This window comes from Trichoderma breve, assembly GCF_028502605.1.
Source record: "Trichoderma breve strain T069 chromosome 7 map unlocalized scaffold00007, whole genome shotgun sequence".
NCBI lineage: Eukaryota > Fungi > Ascomycota > Sordariomycetes > Hypocreales > Hypocreaceae > Trichoderma > Trichoderma breve.
In genome coordinates this window covers 867,561-883,705 of record NW_026611593.1, presented here as the reverse complement: position 1 = coordinate 883,705, position 16,145 = coordinate 867,561, and the positions used below count along the sequence as shown (strand labels likewise).

Below are 16,145 nucleotides of genomic sequence, written 5' to 3'. Positions count from 1 at the left end.
CGACAATGTAACCTGTCAAACAAATCTAAGCATCATCGTGTTAAACTTACTATAGCATACCTAGAGTTAAGACATAAATTGTTTCATGGGCGCCTGCCTTGAGTACTCATCACCGAAGATATACGTAATAACCAGCCTCAGTAATATGCTAAGTCTTGTCCCTTAGATAGTCTGACCCAGTGCATTTGTATTCTAAGCTGATTTGATTTACCTATTGAAGACAAGAGGCTCATTAGCAGTGGATAGATGATATGAGCGAAGCTCGCGTATGTTCGTGACAGCTTCCACATCCTTAACATGCAAATAATCGCCAAGAGACGACATAAATATCTCCGTCTTAGTTAATGAATGCATAATGCAAGTCATTGGCGTACCCTTATTTACTACGATGATCATTTATAAGCTTAATAAACAGGCAAGTGTTGCTTCACAAGTAGAGTCTTATTGCTCTTCAGACTCTGATGTCAGTAACTAAATGCCCCGCTGAAGGTCTGGCCAATATTGTCTTCAACAATTTGTCATCCCGATTTTTCTGATCGTGGGTGCCTAACTAGATCAGACCAGTAAGCAGGGAACAGCTGTCATATGCTCTGAATTCACCTCTCAGATCTTGGCATTGAGAATGTCCCTGCTCAATTGAGATAGCTCCGCTGACGTCGCTTGGGCATGGGTGGCCCTTGAGCAACTCTTGAGCAAGGCCTGAGTTTCTGAATTCTTGATGTCGTATAGATGAAGGCCATTCTATTACAGCAGCAGATGTATCATTCTATAAAATATATAAACTCCCGAGGTAGGCGCATCTTAACAAGCCATCTCGTCATTTGAACTGCGAACTAACGAAACCGATTATTCTTCAGGTATTGCAAATGTCGGACTGGTTATGTGAATCAGAGATAAGAAGATGACATGCCTACCATGTACTCTATAAGGCGCATTTTCAGCATCTCATTTGGTCGTATGAAAGGCGCAAACAGCTGACTGATCAAATCGGCGTTTGACCTAAACCGGAATTGCAAAAGGACCAAAGGATTGCAATGCAGTTGCTTTTAAGTTATACGCATAGATTGAGGCTGAGCTGACGCTTTGTTGTGGGATCTAGCGCAAGAGCGTATAGCCTGGTTCTCATAGCGTAAGAGCGTATAGCCTGCTGTGTCCTCATAGCATGGCGTGCTCCTCATAGCGCATAGCGCAGACAACGTATGCAATTGTCTAACATTCAGCGTCAAAATGGCAGAGCGTATAACATGTGCGTATCATAGCCTCATGTCAGCAATTTAATAAAATTTACGGTTGAGGTTGATTTGAGAAATGCAAATATTTGTCAAAACCTTTGGCATATGGTTGATGTTTTTTGTTATAAATAAGCTCATACTTTCTTGCTTTCTTGCTTTTTTTTCGGTCGCCAATCTACTTGCGAATCATCGATCATCTTCTTCCAATAACTCTCCAAACAGTTTACCTTGTTGATTCTCATCTTCAACGTATATCGGCCCTCTTACCGAGACCATGGTGTCTTCGCTGCTCTTGGGAGCTTTAATGCTTCTACCAGGCATTTCTGTTTCAGCAAATGCCTGTGTCGAAAGGCCTCACGGATATTGCAAGCAGCTGGATATTCGGCTGCCTATTACCGCAGATACTGCCGTTTTTGACATACCAAGAGTGGACAACGATATTGAAGCAGTATCCTGGGCAATTTACGATGCCACCCGGACTACTATACACGGCCCTGGTAATATCATCAAGAATACCACGACTTCTGAGACGTTCAATATCCATGCTCAGCTGTGCATTCCCAAGTCTACCAAGAATGGAAAGCACAATATCTTGCAGATCGCCACCCATGGAGTGCACTACGACTCTAGATACTGGGATTCCGAGTACAAGCCGGAGAACCACTCCTACGTGGAAGCAGCACTTAAAGCAGGATACTCCATCTTCACGTATGATCGTCTGGGAGTCGGTCAATCTGATAAGCCGGATGCATACGACGTGGTCCAAGCACCTGTTGAGCTCGAAATTCTCCGCCAATTGACCCTGATGGCACGCAATGGTAGCCTGTATGAGTTTGCGGGTCATGCGAAACCCTCCATTCCTTCCTTCAAGTCATTGGCAGCCCCGCATAAGGTCGTCCACATCGGACACAGTTTCGGCTCATTCCTTACCTCGGCCTTCATTGCCAGATACGGGCCTCTTACTGATGGAGCCATCATCACGGGCTACCTGTTCACCAAAGAACTTGCAAGCGCCGGCTCAACATCGTTCAGCGTCGAATATGCCGCCACAGGAAACCCTCCTTTCAACCGATCAAGCGGCTACGTAGTGGCCCAGAGAGATGGTATCCAAAACATCTTCTTTGGTGGCAATCCCAAAACCGCCTTCACACCGGAGTTGCTTGACTATGGCATTAGCATCAAGCAGCCTGTCCCGATCGGAGAGTTCGCCTCTGCCTTCTCGCTGCTTGGAAACCCCGGGCCATCCTTCAGGGCCCCTGTGCAATTCCTGTTGCCAGAGCTTGACTTTTACATCTGCCGAGGCGATTGCAGGGGTTTGGCCAACATGACAGAGTTGAACGCGACTTACCCCCACGCTACGAAAATCGAGGTGGCTCTTCAGCCCAACACTGGCCATGCGCTGCCACTCCACAACAATGCCACAGCAGGGTTCCAGCTTATTTTCGACTTCTTTTCTAGGAATGGGTTGTAATGGCCGTTGTGGTTGACTCGCTACCCGAGAACATATTGTGGCACCAATACTCGCAGACGCTATTAGACTTCTTTCTATCTAGTACAGTATTAATTTAGTTGATGAATTAATTAGAAAAAAGATTTGTACGCTTATTCAATAGTTGATGTTCCTCATGATCGAAATGTGACGCCCTACAAATGCTGCTATAAAGAGAGGTTTTAGTGAGCTTCGTCACGGATTGCGCCACTAACTCACAAAGCCGGGATTGGATTAAGACCAAGAGACCTGAGACTTGTCATTTATGAGCGCTTACTCTCTTATATTCATGATTGATTAATTTCATTATTGTCCTTGTTTATATAGTCCGTTTGTACTAGGGCCTCATACGACACGAGAAACAACAACATAGGTACTCAAAACACACAGGTTTAACGTCATCGCTGGCTCGAGGAAAAAAAGATATCCTCAATCATATCGAAGAAACTTTCTATATCTTCATTTGTTGATAAGATCTAGATTTATGAAGTATTCACTATCTATTCTTCTAAAAAATGCATGTTGTACTGAAAGTGTTCTCGCTCTCCTGCATGCTAACCTGTATTATCCTTTACGCGCAAGCTTCTAAATGCATTGTAAAACAAGTAGTAGTAATAATAAAATAAAGAGAGTAAGAAGATAACAACTTCGTGTATTTATAATGCCAGTCCCTCAACAGGTACACAATATCTTTCCGAATGTAGCGGCTTTATTGCACTTGGTTCACAGCCGGAACAAGAAGTGCATCGCAGCCAACCTTTGTATAAGTGCTGACAGCCAGTGATTAAACCTTCACTGCCAGAACTGCGGTAAGCATGTTACCAATATCTTGGCCAGTCTTTTGCTTCAAAGGCCTAGTGAAAGGGAGCTTCTCCCATTCTGTTTGGTGGTTAGTATAAGTCCTCCAGACAGTATCAAGCAACCACTTGAGCCACTTACCAAAGAATGACTTGACCCATTCCTTAGGAGCACCTCCCACGGTATCATCCCACAGCGTGGTCAAGTACAAGGCCGTCGTCCCGGGACTGCCCATCATCTCGAGATCTGATGCAGTGAAATTGGGATTGGCATGCATTGCGTCCGCTACTCGAGCAGCTCTGGCCTTGGCCGCCTGCTCTACAGTGATGTACTTGGATTTTGGATCGTGCGAAACCTTGTTCAAGTCGAGTCTCTTCGCCATTGTCGACCAGATTTTTGGGTCAAAGTGCAAGTTATCTCCGAAAAAGAGGTCATTTCGTGATAGAGATCCATCAAATTCGACACAGTTGTGTCCATGTTTTGCCAGATCGTCGAGATTGAAAGTCGAAAAGTTGCCTGTGGTCGTCAAATGGCAGTCCTGGGCTTGGACGAAGGCGCTGTCGAAGGTATCAGGGACATAGTTGTATGCAGCCGAGACGGCAGCTTGAACGGTTGGCAGATCGATGTTCTTTCCGGAACGAGGAAGGTAACCGTGATTAGCAAGCACGTTCAGGCCAGGGCAAGGGGATCGTCCTGTTGCTCGCGGTTAGTCGCCTATATATATGAATCACCGGCGATTTTTGAGTCACCCACTGTCTCCTGGCCCCGCAGGAATCCATTCGTGCCCCTTGAAAGGATGGTTAGGCAACGCCGTAGCGAAGCTGCCTAACGCCAGGGTGAAAAAAAGAACTCGCATATTGTCTGATTAGAATGGAGTACAGTATGAATTCTTTATATACTGATGTTGGTTGACAAAGAAGTGATGTTCGTATGTTTGTTTACAACCCGACTACAGAATCGTGAGTATTTATACAACGTTCGATCTGTATTTTTGCGCCTCTACCTATTCCAAATTGTCTGTGTCTCTACATATTCCAAATTATCTGCATCTCTAAGGAGCGCATATTCCAAATTGTCTTCCAGAAGGGCGTATTCGAGCGCATCGCCCATAATGAGGCTGTTCATCTATTCACCAGGGGTCAGCAGAGCATGTTCACTGCGTAGGTAAGTAGTAGGAAGAACACACCAGGCTGATTCTGGTACTCTTAGCAAGGATGTGCCTGGCAATTTGTTTCCACGCGTACACTGTCGTTTTCTTCTCACGCGTACACCGATATTGGTGCCTTGAGCAAGGAGATCAGGCCGGTGTTTACTTTCTTTCTCCGCATAGTGGAGAAAGAGTATTAAGGACGGCTCGAATGCGATGGAGACACAGCGTCCGCTAGCTCCCGTAAACTCCGCCTCTTTGCCAAGCTAAGACAACTCTCATGCTACTGTTCGGTCCTCTGCCGACGCGATGTGGGGACGCGCGTTGGAGGAATACGCTCTGTGGCTTGTGGAATACGCTCGTGAGACTGGAGGAATACGCTCGGCCAATGCAACCTGATGAGTAACCAGTATTGAGCAAATGCAAATAGAGTACAGTACCCGACTTCATGTCGATAATGGCATTGCGAGATACTCTGTACTTACTCGACTTAATCATCACAAACAAATTGCTTCCAGTACGCAATAACATTTAGCAAATACGAGTATACGACAGCGGCTAAGAGCGCGCACTGTGCGGTAACGATCCCAAGTTGCACTATACCACTTGCTCCTTATGAAGATAGAGCAGCGTACAACAGAGGCATAGATGGTTCTGTCCATTGTGTGAATGAACGCAATAATGTGTTGCTGTCACCCCCTTTTCCGACAGTTTAGACGATGAAGAATTTCTTGTAAATGTAAAGCTGCACTTTCAGGACACTAAATGTTGGAATTGGCTTTTGTACTTTGAAGTAGAAGCGTCTATACATCATCTGCGAATCTCTCAATTCCTCCATTTCTTTACCATCATGATTAAGTTGCCCTCGATTTCATTCTATAAGCACGTCAACATTGTTCCAAGGTAGGCGGGCAATGTTAAATATTTCATCACAAAACAAACTCAGTAAAGCCCCAAACAGGTGCATAGAGAGTCCCTAAAACATGACATATTTCAAATTCATAATTCGAGTCTATCTTCGACGATTGTAATGTTACAACACTACATCGTCGTTATTCCTTCTACGGAGATACAATGATCCAGAAGGCGTCACTGGGTTAGTCTTATCATAATCTCGCCCCATTATAGTTATGCCATTAGTGGCATGGAAGCTGGAGGATTCAGTCGGTAAAGCTTGAGTGTGACCGCTCATTGGACTGATAGATTAACTAGATATGAGATAATAACTAGCTTAGATCTTCATACCGACTGATCGGTTCCTCAAGATTAACTAATACCGCCCTGCCTTATCCCCAGATTAGCTGCATTATACCTTGTTGAAACTTTCAGCTTTACCACACGTATTATCGAGAGCTGCGGCAGGGCATGATCGAGCCTGAGCTATCATTGTCATATTAGCAGCAATCACATGCGAGTAAATTGAACTGATCTCAATTCTCATTCCATAGCTTAGGGGAAATTTCGAGTATTTTATATTTCAATATGTTTCAATTCCCAAGTATGCTAGCTAAACTTCAGCAAAATGTTGAGAAAAAAACGGCGTTGACACTTTCACTTGGATGCATGAACGATGCACTACCAATTTTGCCTAGTTCAAAGAACCATAATGTTCCATATTCTCCGATGATCCACATATTTATCCACATATTAAACATCGTATGGATGATGATCTGCTTAAGATCAGTCCTACTGGTATGCCATGAACGATTTGAGGTACCTTAACCTGTTGGCAAAGATGCTCGAGCTAAAGCTTCATGGTGATTTACAAGATTGATTCTAGAAAGATGCCTAGAATGCGGGAACCACTAGGCACGTAGTTGAGAAGGATTTCGGGAAAGGGACAGGGGCTGCGATTCGCGCGCTTTAGTGCCGCAATCTCTTCCCCTCTGTCAGAACCAAAACTCCCCACACGCAATACAACGTCGTCTGAAGGGCCGACAAACTTTAGTAATTCAAAACAGTTATATGCGGTGTTTCAGTGATGCGCTATATTGAAATTGGTTGTAAAAAGCGGAAAAGAAATGCAAGGAGTTTGTTATCATAGTTTCCACTTGCTCCTCCATCGGATATAGCTTCAATTGGTCATACGTGATCCTTGTCTTGGTTTACATCCTCCTCTAACTAGCCGCAGAACGCAAGTTTGCCTTGATACAAGGAATGTGAGATAGTTGATTGAAACTAACCATTAAACATCATAAAGGAAGGTTAATGATTGGGTCAGGAATACGGAGAACATCGGAAGGTCTACGTGTGCAGTACCCAACCTAGTGTCCAGTTGGCAGGGGATCAGTCCGGCATTCTTCGGGATCCTTCTCGAACCTGGATACGCGTGCGATAGTCGAACAATAGAATCAACATTCTTCTCTCAATTGAAGAGCCTGAGGGCTTGTGTACTTCGACAAGTTGCTTTTCTCCTTACAATGGAGTACTTCTTGCCGGAATCAAAGTTACTCATACCGTAGATCTGTTCCTGAGAGTTGAATTGTTCAGAACTAGCGCACTTTTTAGAAGCTCTCCTAGACCGCATCTTTATGACTCGCCTTTCTAGAATCTTACAGGCTGCTCTCATATCGGCTCGCTCTCTTATATTAACTCCGGCCAATCAAGTTTGCGGAGTTTCCTCTATACAACAGACTAGTTGTATGTTTATTATTAAGATCGAACACGTAACTCTCTCCACTATTAACCAGTCGAAGTTACAGGCCTTAACTGTTAGCCTAAACCTTCCAGGCTCACAACTGCGAAAAAGGGGCCCGCTCCAGTCGGCGATATATGATCATTCACTTAATCAAGGTTACTATGGTTCGTCGCGGCAGGGCAAGGCCGCGGTTTTTGTGACGGGGTTCGCATTTGCAACGGGATTCGTAAACGCGAACTCACCGCTAATCCCACTAGAAACCAGGCTAGAATGCACAGCCCTGGGCCTTCTCTTTTGCTGCGTCACCAGCTTGACAAATAACCTCAATTGGGTGCCTTGAAATGAAGTATAGGATTCATGCTAACGCTGAATGCAAGGGTGAGATTATGACATACTATCGTTCGGCACTTATCAGCAGACTCAAGAAGAGAAATGCGCGGGAATAAAAAAGAAGACTTACCATTTCTGCCTTAAGTTTCTGACACATACCGAATTCCAAATACAGCCCGAAAAAGGGATGGTGTGTTACTTTCCTGCTGCAAGCGCCGTCGCATGGTTAGCGTAACTATTGTCTCCGGATTACCGTTAAATATTTAAATAAGTGGTCTCTCATGAATCTTGCACGAAGAGTTCCATAGCAACAAGCTTAAAAGACAATTCAGCCAAAATGTCCACAATTCTCATTCACACTGCAAAGGAGTTTAAACAACGTCGGTCGCATGAAAAATCTAGAAAGGGCTGTATAAGATGCAAGCAGCAGAGAAAAAAGGTGCTTTGATAATTTTGTATTCAAAGTTGAGAATCTGGAAATGTTTGCTAACAGCGCAATCAGTGCGATGAAGTTCGTCCCGTCTGTTCTCGCTGCCAGAAGCGGAATCACTGTTGCCGTTACACTACCCAAAACGAACGCTTCCCTACGGACTCGACTGCTCTCAGCCCTGAACAAGACTCTCCAATCTCTCCAATCCCTGAAATCCCGGACTTGGGATATTTAAATCTCGCCGAGCCCAGCCCAAGCAGCTCCGAAATAAATTCCGATGACACATGTTCTGGTGATTCAGGCATCGCCCGCACATTGCCATATGATGCCTCCGTGGTACCGCAGATGCTCCAGCCATATCATGCTTTGAATTCTGAGGACTTGGAGCTTTTAAGTCACTATATATCACATACCAGCCGCGTCATCCCCTTCAATGCAGAAGAATTACACGCTCTCCACGTTGGGATGCCGAATCTCGCGTTCGGCAGCAGGCCAGTCATGGGCTCAGTGCTTGCACTCTCGGCGGTTTGCAAGTGTTACGACATTTTGAAGGGCTCACCAGCTCCTTTCGAGAGAATAGACGAGATGAAAAGGCTTCTTGCTGTAGCAGACGAACACCATAGGTCTTCACTTCATCAGATGCAGGGAGCTCTTTATGGCGGTCACTTTGATACAGTTCTGGCCAATGCTGCGTTGATGGTTCTATATTCGTTATCTGGCCACTGCGTTCGGGTTATGTTAACAAAGAAAGCTGTCCGCTGCGGAATCACATTATCCAACGAGATGCTGCCGTTGCAATCACAGTGGATAACCTCTATTCGTGCTGCATATGTAGCGTACGTTGGGCTGCTAAACAGTGGAAACAGCGAGTTGGAAAATGATCTGCCGAGCCCACATTCAGTTGCAAATGACGATGCTACCTTTCATACAACCCCCATGCTGGGCGATAATCTACTCAATCCTGAAGATGGCCCATCAGAAGGGACGAAGAAGCTGCTGCTGCCGATTGTATCTGCGACATACGGAGCTGCCATGGAAAAGCTCACTGCACACGCTCAGGCAGTCTGGATTGGTCAATATGACTCAAACTTCCACGCACCAAAAAACCCGGACTCAGGGCTTCAAGCATGCCTGACGGCTGTTGAGCTTCTGAATAACCTTTTTAATACAGTATTTTCCGGTGACGAATCGATCCCTGAATCCTCTCAGGCGACACCTGTTCCATCGGCTTCCCACCTTGGGAGACTCGAAAATGCCTCTCCATGGCTGAGGAGATACATAGCCCACGTCATCTCCGTTACGCCAACCAAGATGTTGAGACGGACAATTATGACTTTCCTGAGCCGCGTGCCACTTGAATATCTTCAACTTGTCCAATCAGCTCTGGACTATATCCCAGTACCGGGACAGCAAAATGACTCCGCTTGCTCCAATAATGCAGTACCGCTTGGCCAAGCACAACAACTAGCAATGAGTATCTTTGCCCACTGGCTGGTCCTCGCCATGCTCCTGGACGGGGTGTGGTGGATTGGTACTATCGGACAGTGGGAGCTCGGGCGGATACTCTCATTCATGGAAACTCAAGGGTGGATGACCGAATCCATAGAGACGGGGGAGCCGTGGTGGCCGGAAAGCATGTATGCCGTTCAGAAAGCAATTGCTGAACCTATAGAGTAATTACAATAATGACTAATAAGCATGGGACAGGCGTTAGAATTGGCGATCACACGGGCACCGTAGGATCAATTATCGGTGTGAAATAAATATAATCATAGATTAACTATTATTTAGAGTATGAGATGTGATGCAATGGCCGCAAAGTGTTTCCCAAAATCTCCAACAATATGCTATGTGTGGATCTAATCCTCGCTTACAATTTCTATATTCAGCAGCATATGCTTGTATTCATTTGCGGGTTTGTCTTGGTGCTGCTGCCTTGAATCCTGCAGAAGGCGTGCTCATTTTACAGCAAGGGTCGCTCATTTCACAGCAATTTTAATCTCGGCAACGCAAGTGAGAAGTGTATGTTCCGAGCGAACGTGCGGAGACATAAACGCCTGGGTTTTCCCTCCACTTAAACTTGGACAAGTCATGAAATTAATAGACAAATAGGTGAATTCTGAATAGCTGGACTGCATGTCTGCTAAGAGGTAATGCGGAGGCTGAGTACAGTGATAACAGAAGCGGGAGCCTGCTTGCGTACAATTTTTATCCAATGAAACGAGAACAGGCGAGGCGCAGACAGTATTTGTAAACACTCATGCAGTGCGCGTCCATCTCTTGTCGCTGCCTAGTTGCTGCCTCATTCGGCCTGACCGAAATTTGCAGCCCAACCCCAACAATTCAGAAATTTTCACATCATAACATCCCGAAGCCAAGAGTTCTTTGTTTAATGTATTCTTGATAACCCTAAAACGGATCAATCAGCACTTTTATCAGTGTGGCAAGACCAAACAATGGACCCGAATGAGATGCTCGGCGTTGTAGACAAATTCATCGCAGAAGTCACAGATATTGAACAAAAAGAACTATTTCAATCAAGCAGTTATGATGAAGTACTACAAGACATCAACAATATCCAATCAAGGCGAGAATCGACCAAAAATATGATGAACATGAAACGAGTAGAGTTATTTCTCACCGGTATGGAACATTTTGAGAAGGTGATGGTTAAACTTAAGCTCGATCAACAACATGTCGTAAAACTGATGGGATGCGTCTGGGGGCCTACTCGATTTCTTTTGAAGGTACATATGAATCCAGCAATTCTGTGGTTGTACAGACGCACCGAGCTAACACTGTACAACGTATAGTTTACAGATCGCACGGATCGAGAATTGGACAACTTACTAGATGTATATGATAAGATAGGAGAGAAACTTCCATTACTGTACGAGTATGTACAGCTCTTCATCTCGATACCTGATTGCACAACATTTTTAGTGCACATATATCGAGATGTTCTTACTTTCCACCAGCGCGCATATAAGCTTTTCTCTCTCCGGTCCACTTGTAAGATTAATTTCTAGGCAGCGATATTATTGCAGGGGCTAACAAATCTTTCAGTATTCCAGAAAATATACAAATCTACCTGGAAATCTTTGAACGATACTTTTGATCATGTAGCAGCTTCCTTGGAAAACCATAGAAAGTTTATTAAGGAGAAGGGGTCATCTTTTTGGAATCCTCAAGCTACCTTGGATGTGGATGCCGAATTACCACCCGTGGAGTCTTGGCAGAATGGCAATCAGAACTGGCAAAATATTCGGAGGATTGTTTTAGAATATCCCCAGACTGTGAAGAAGTCATGGGAAAATTTCGAAGAGAAACAAAGAGATGAGGAAACCAAAACAAAAAAGAAAGTTTTGGCTTGGATATCGGCTTCCAAGAAGATGCCGCTCCTTCACAAGAAATTTCAGGATGCGAGAATATGTCCTGATACTGGCCGTTGGCTATTCAAGAAATATAGCGAAGTCACTGATTGGATGACTGAGGATCCGCCACCCAATTCCGCCATCTGGCTTCAAGGGAGTAGAGGATTTGGTAATAGTCTTGTTTCATAAAGTTGAGATATCGGGAGCTAATGTTGTCTAGGTAAAACCATACTCTGTTCGTTGTTAATAGACGAGTTAAGGGACTTACGTACCGAAAAGAAGAGAAACGCAATTCCGCAAGAGAGCAAGATATGCTATTTCTATTGCGAAGAAGAAGACACTGATCATCGCACTTACCTTGACATTCTCAAAGGAGTTTTACATCAAATGGTTGAAGTCACTGAATATCTTTTGCCTCTGTGCAAGGAAAATATCGATTCAAGTGGACTTCTAACGGACGTCGCAACGGCAGAATTTCTCATCAAGGCTTTCTTTGAGTATAATACTCGGCAGTATATCGTCATTGATGGAATAGACGAGTGCGAAATGATAGAAGCGCGTAGAACTGCAAGCTTCTTCATGGATCAGGTTACAAACTGTGATAACATCAAGCAGGGGCGATTGAGGGTGTTATTCATGAGTCAACAAACTCCGGAGCTATCCAAAGCCGGCATCATGCCAGAGGATGATGCGTGCGTCGAACTCAAAGCGACAGACAATGCAGAAGACATCAGAAACTATGTGAAGAAGAGGATACCAGATTTTTCTAAGGCGAGTGCGACAAGCAGCGGCTTCAATCTTTCTGAAAGCGACAAACAACAGATTGAAAGTATTGTCTGTCGAAGAAGTGAAGGTTCGTTTTTAAAGTATACCCCTGTAAATGGCATCTATTAACGCAGCGCATGCTAATAACAAATGTAGATATGTTTCTCTATGCCCATTTGGCCATCGAGTATCTTCGATATCAGATGACAAAAGAGAAGCTTTTAGAGAAATTAACAGAAGAAATGGCACCCAAGAAGCTCTCCCAGATGTAAGCTTGCAACTGCACAAATTTCGTCTCGGACAACATGAGTAGGCTAATATCAGTTGCAGATATGAGAAGCTTTTAGGTATATTGAGGACGGAGCTATTGAAGCTTCCAGAGGGAGAAGCTCACTGGGATATGGCAACGCAACTTCTCGGTTGGTTGGTCTGCGCAAAACGCCCCCTCAAATGGCACGAAATGCAATCGATTCTGTCATATGATCCCCAACAGCAGAAAGTGGACTTTGATAACAAGATGCTGAGACAGGATTCCCATAATTACCTTGGGTCTCTGGTGCATATTCTTGACGGTGGTCACATCCGGATTGTTCATTCCACAGCGCGGCAGTAAGCAATGAGTTGATCTATCAGCTGGCTCTATGGTATTAAACTAACAATGACTAGACATATCATTCAAAATAAGTACATTGCTGAACAGGCTGTCCAGTGTGGGCTCACAATTCGCTGCCTGCGATACCTAAGTTTAATTAGCGCTTCTAAAGATTATGACGACAATCAACGGCAAGAAAAAGTAAAGCTTGGCTGGTTTTCCTTTCAAGATTACGCTTGTTCTCAATGGCACAGCCACATCAGTACGGTAATTTCGAAGTGCAGCGACTTCCTTAATAAACAAAGCAGTGACTGTGAGGAATTTGGTTCCGCATTGCAAGACTTCGTGGACCAAAATCGAGCGGATCTCACACAAGAATTTCACCGAGATTTTCGAGGCCAAATGCCAGCGGATCTCGACAACTTCTCTGCACTTCCGTTCTATCAAAACCTTTGCATCCTGTGGAATCATATCTATACTCATCAGAAAATGGATTTCGACGTCCGGAACACTATGGGTATTGAGGGAATTGAGAAGGCTATGCTGGAGAACAGAGCCTCACTGGAGACCAACTTCAACCCTGGTGATATCGCTTGCCTCAATGATAAGATATCGGATTACTATGGTCCGAATCTCTTCAAGTGCAAACGCCTCCTGTGCGCTTACTTTCATATAGGCTACGACAAGAAAGAAGATCTTGAAGTCCACAACAACCGGCACGATAGGCCATATCAGTGTTCCATCCGATGCAATGCTGCCCCGATCGGGTTCACCTCCAAGAAGGACTTGGAGAGACATGTGCGGATTTACCATCCTGAAAAAAGCAGCGAACAAGGTACTTTTGAGCCGATTCGTCCCAGAACTGAGGCAAAAGAGTTTCCTTGCAGTCTATGTGGTAAGAAATTTACAAGGAAGATTAACCAAGTCAGCCACGAGAGAAGCCATTTTGGAGAGCGCCCTTTTAAGTGCACACACATGGGCTGTGATAAGGCCTTTACAAGAATAAGCGACTGCCAAAGGCACCAAAAGATCCATACAAGAATAGTGCATTAATTGCTCAAGCTCTTGAAGCCATAGGGGTTACCGCAATCAATTTTCATTTAGAAACTGTCTGTCCTAGTTACTGATCCTCGCCTCAAATGTAATGTCTCGCCGATTGACGCCTTCCCATATCCCCATGTCCTCAAAGTTAGCCAGTCCAATCCGCCGATAAAATCCTCCGCTAACATCAATCACAAGCAACCCTTTGCCTTTCTCAGTATCAGCGCCTATTTGTACTGCTCCCAACAACAAATATTCCACATCGTCAAAACTCAACCCCGTCTCTTGGAGTTCTGCCTCAGGAAACTCGAGATCCGTGCCCTCTACTATCGTGTTGACCTTGTCCTTTTTTACTTCATTTACTTTCAGCATACGGCATGTCAATACTGCTGTCTGCATAGTCAAGAACTTGACTGCGGCATCTTTAGAGGTGATGGGCCCTTCATAGACGACCGCACCATCCAGAGATGCCCATGACCAACTTGGCGCCCGTTTGAGGTTTCGTCTTTCTTCTCTTCCAATATCCGGTTTATGCCAAGCTAGAAGGTCTATAAACCATTTCTTCCAGAGTCCATAGATATTTATATCACGCCACAGCGTTTCAAGTTCAGAGGTTATGCCCATGACTGCGTTGAGTTTGTCATCCGTATTTGTCAGCTCGCGACCTGTGTACTGCCGAACAATGGTCATCCAGAGATAAAGTTTCTCAGCTTCGTGACTTCCATATAAGGGTTCTGCGCCATTATCAAAAACGGTCCATGGGAGACTTTCCAATAGTTGAAGATACTCGAGCCCTCTTGCAGAAACGCTCCGAAGATCCACTTCTTTGCACTGCCATAAAAGCTCGTAGTCGGAGAATATCAACATTCTTGATGATAACATGAACTCTTGTAATGTCCACCCTCTCTTGTCTAAAGGATGATCGGGCTCGTAGGGACCTGTTGAAGGATACACCGTGCCTGTAACATTATTCGCCATTGGAATACGGACTTCATAGTCTGGATAATAAGGTTGTTTCTTCTGGGTTAGGAATCCATGTGCTGCATTTTCTGAGGAGGATGCCGCAATAGTCACGGAAGCGTTCTTGTAGATGGATGCCATGCGTGAAATCTCTGTTTCCTTATCTTTAGCGCAGTCTTGGATGATACAAAGGGCATCAATCCAAAGATACCGAAAGCCTAGTTTGCGAGTGGCAAAAATGGCATCTTGTATGGATTGTTGAAGACTCCCCAATTCGATACCAGCAACCAGTTGATTGAGATTATTTTTCTGTAGCTGAAGTGATTTCGCTGTAGGGCCGAGTTGCTCTCCCCAGCAATAGCTCAAAGCCAGGTATTTGGCACGGGTGTCCATATCATTGATCTTCAGTTTGACTGTTGGGTGAGGGTCTCCTGGTTGGCCAACATCGAGAACTCGCAATGGAAGGACGGTGTCTCGAGAATATTGACAATGCTTGTGGGGATTCTTGGGATTCATGCAATTTTTGATGAGAGCCCTTGCTGCGGCAAATGCATTGCTGCTCCCGACATTTCTGCGAAGGGGCCTCTGGCGCACAATTTCTGCGATGGGATCGTCTATATCTTGTCAGATTGTAGTTTCCCACACTTTATGGAACGAATGCTCACCCTTTTTAGCAAATAATTGAATGGTAATAATGGGTTTTGTGGGCTCAGATTCGATACTGCATTGAAGCCCATATAGTCCCATTTGTTGACTGTTCGGCCAAGTGGACAAAGATCGCGGAAGTCGAGAATTTCGAAAGATGAGACGTTGTTCACAAGCCCAATCCTCGTCATGCTCGCTGCAGACGGCGAATAAAATTAATTTACACAATCCACACCTTGCATCAGCAGAGGCTTTGCAAGCAGTCCGATTCCGATGCCAGAATCCATCAGATGAGTTGAGAGACTTCAGGCCTTCATGAGAGAGCATTAATGCGCATATTCTGCACGAAAGATTGTCCAACCGTCGCCGAGATCTTCTGGATTGAGATTGATTACCCTGGTCGGTGCTGCTGTCAGACTCAGACCGCTGCCTCTTTTGTCTGACTGGCGCTGTCGTTGCCGGTCTCAAGGAAAGTGTGGTCGATTCCATCACGTCTCTGGTAATTAATGATGTAAAGTAGTCTGGTTGTGCTACCAAACTTTATGAAACTCGGGTCAGGAGGGCCTAGCAACGATCGGCTGTACGTTTACTTTATACACACATACATATTTCAGACATGTGGTCGATTTGCCCAAGTATTTCTGCCGCTCTACTTTTGTAACAATTTAATTTGGTAAATTCGGCCTTGCCGCCCAAAACTTTTG

The 16,145-nt window shown here is 44.8% G+C and overlaps 5 protein-coding genes across 5 annotated transcripts; 3 read left to right on the top strand and 2 right to left on the bottom strand.

Annotated features, from left to right (window-relative positions):
* Nucleotides 1-1,506: 1,506 nt before the first annotated feature.
* Nucleotides 1,507-2,703, top strand: T069G_10478 (alpha/beta hydrolase family domain-containing protein; the record flags this gene model as incomplete). Its single annotated transcript, XM_056177688.1, has 2 exons — nucleotides 1,507-2,071; nucleotides 2,114-2,703. The coding sequence occupies 2 exons, from the start codon at nucleotides 1,507-1,509 to the stop codon at nucleotides 2,701-2,703; spliced, it is 1,155 nt and encodes a 384-aa protein (XP_056023978.1).
* Nucleotides 2,704-3,505: 802 nt separating this feature from the next.
* T069G_10477 (peroxidase, family 2 domain-containing protein) lies at nucleotides 3,506-4,375 on the bottom strand (the record flags this gene model as incomplete). The annotated part of the gene is made up of 3 exons (XM_056177687.1): nucleotides 3,506-3,600; nucleotides 3,661-4,212; nucleotides 4,273-4,375. 3 exons carry the CDS (start codon nucleotides 4,373-4,375, stop codon nucleotides 3,506-3,508), a joined length of 750 nt encoding a protein of 249 aa, XP_056023977.1.
* Nucleotides 4,376-7,971: 3,596 nt separating this feature from the next.
* On the top strand, nucleotides 7,972-9,741 carry T069G_10476 (uncharacterized protein; the record flags this gene model as incomplete). The annotated part of the gene is made up of 2 exons (XM_056177686.1): nucleotides 7,972-8,073; nucleotides 8,128-9,741. 2 exons carry the CDS (start codon nucleotides 7,972-7,974, stop codon nucleotides 9,739-9,741), a joined length of 1,716 nt encoding a protein of 571 aa, XP_056023976.1.
* A 779-nt stretch (nucleotides 9,742-10,520) lies between these two features.
* T069G_10475 (uncharacterized protein) lies at nucleotides 10,521-13,848 on the top strand (the record flags this gene model as incomplete). Its single annotated transcript, XM_056177685.1, has 7 exons — nucleotides 10,521-10,811; nucleotides 10,971-11,076; nucleotides 11,131-11,607; nucleotides 11,659-12,291; nucleotides 12,360-12,471; nucleotides 12,534-12,812; nucleotides 12,870-13,848. The coding sequence occupies 7 exons, from the start codon at nucleotides 10,521-10,523 to the stop codon at nucleotides 13,846-13,848; spliced, it is 2,877 nt and encodes a 958-aa protein (XP_056023975.1).
* A 63-nt stretch (nucleotides 13,849-13,911) lies between these two features.
* T069G_10474 (heterokaryon incompatibility protein (HET) domain-containing protein) lies at nucleotides 13,912-15,768 on the bottom strand (the record flags this gene model as incomplete). Its single annotated transcript, XM_056177684.1, has 2 exons — nucleotides 13,912-15,410; nucleotides 15,666-15,768. 2 exons carry the CDS (start codon nucleotides 15,766-15,768, stop codon nucleotides 13,912-13,914), a joined length of 1,602 nt encoding a protein of 533 aa, XP_056023974.1.
* Between the last annotated feature and the right edge of the window lie 377 nt (nucleotides 15,769-16,145).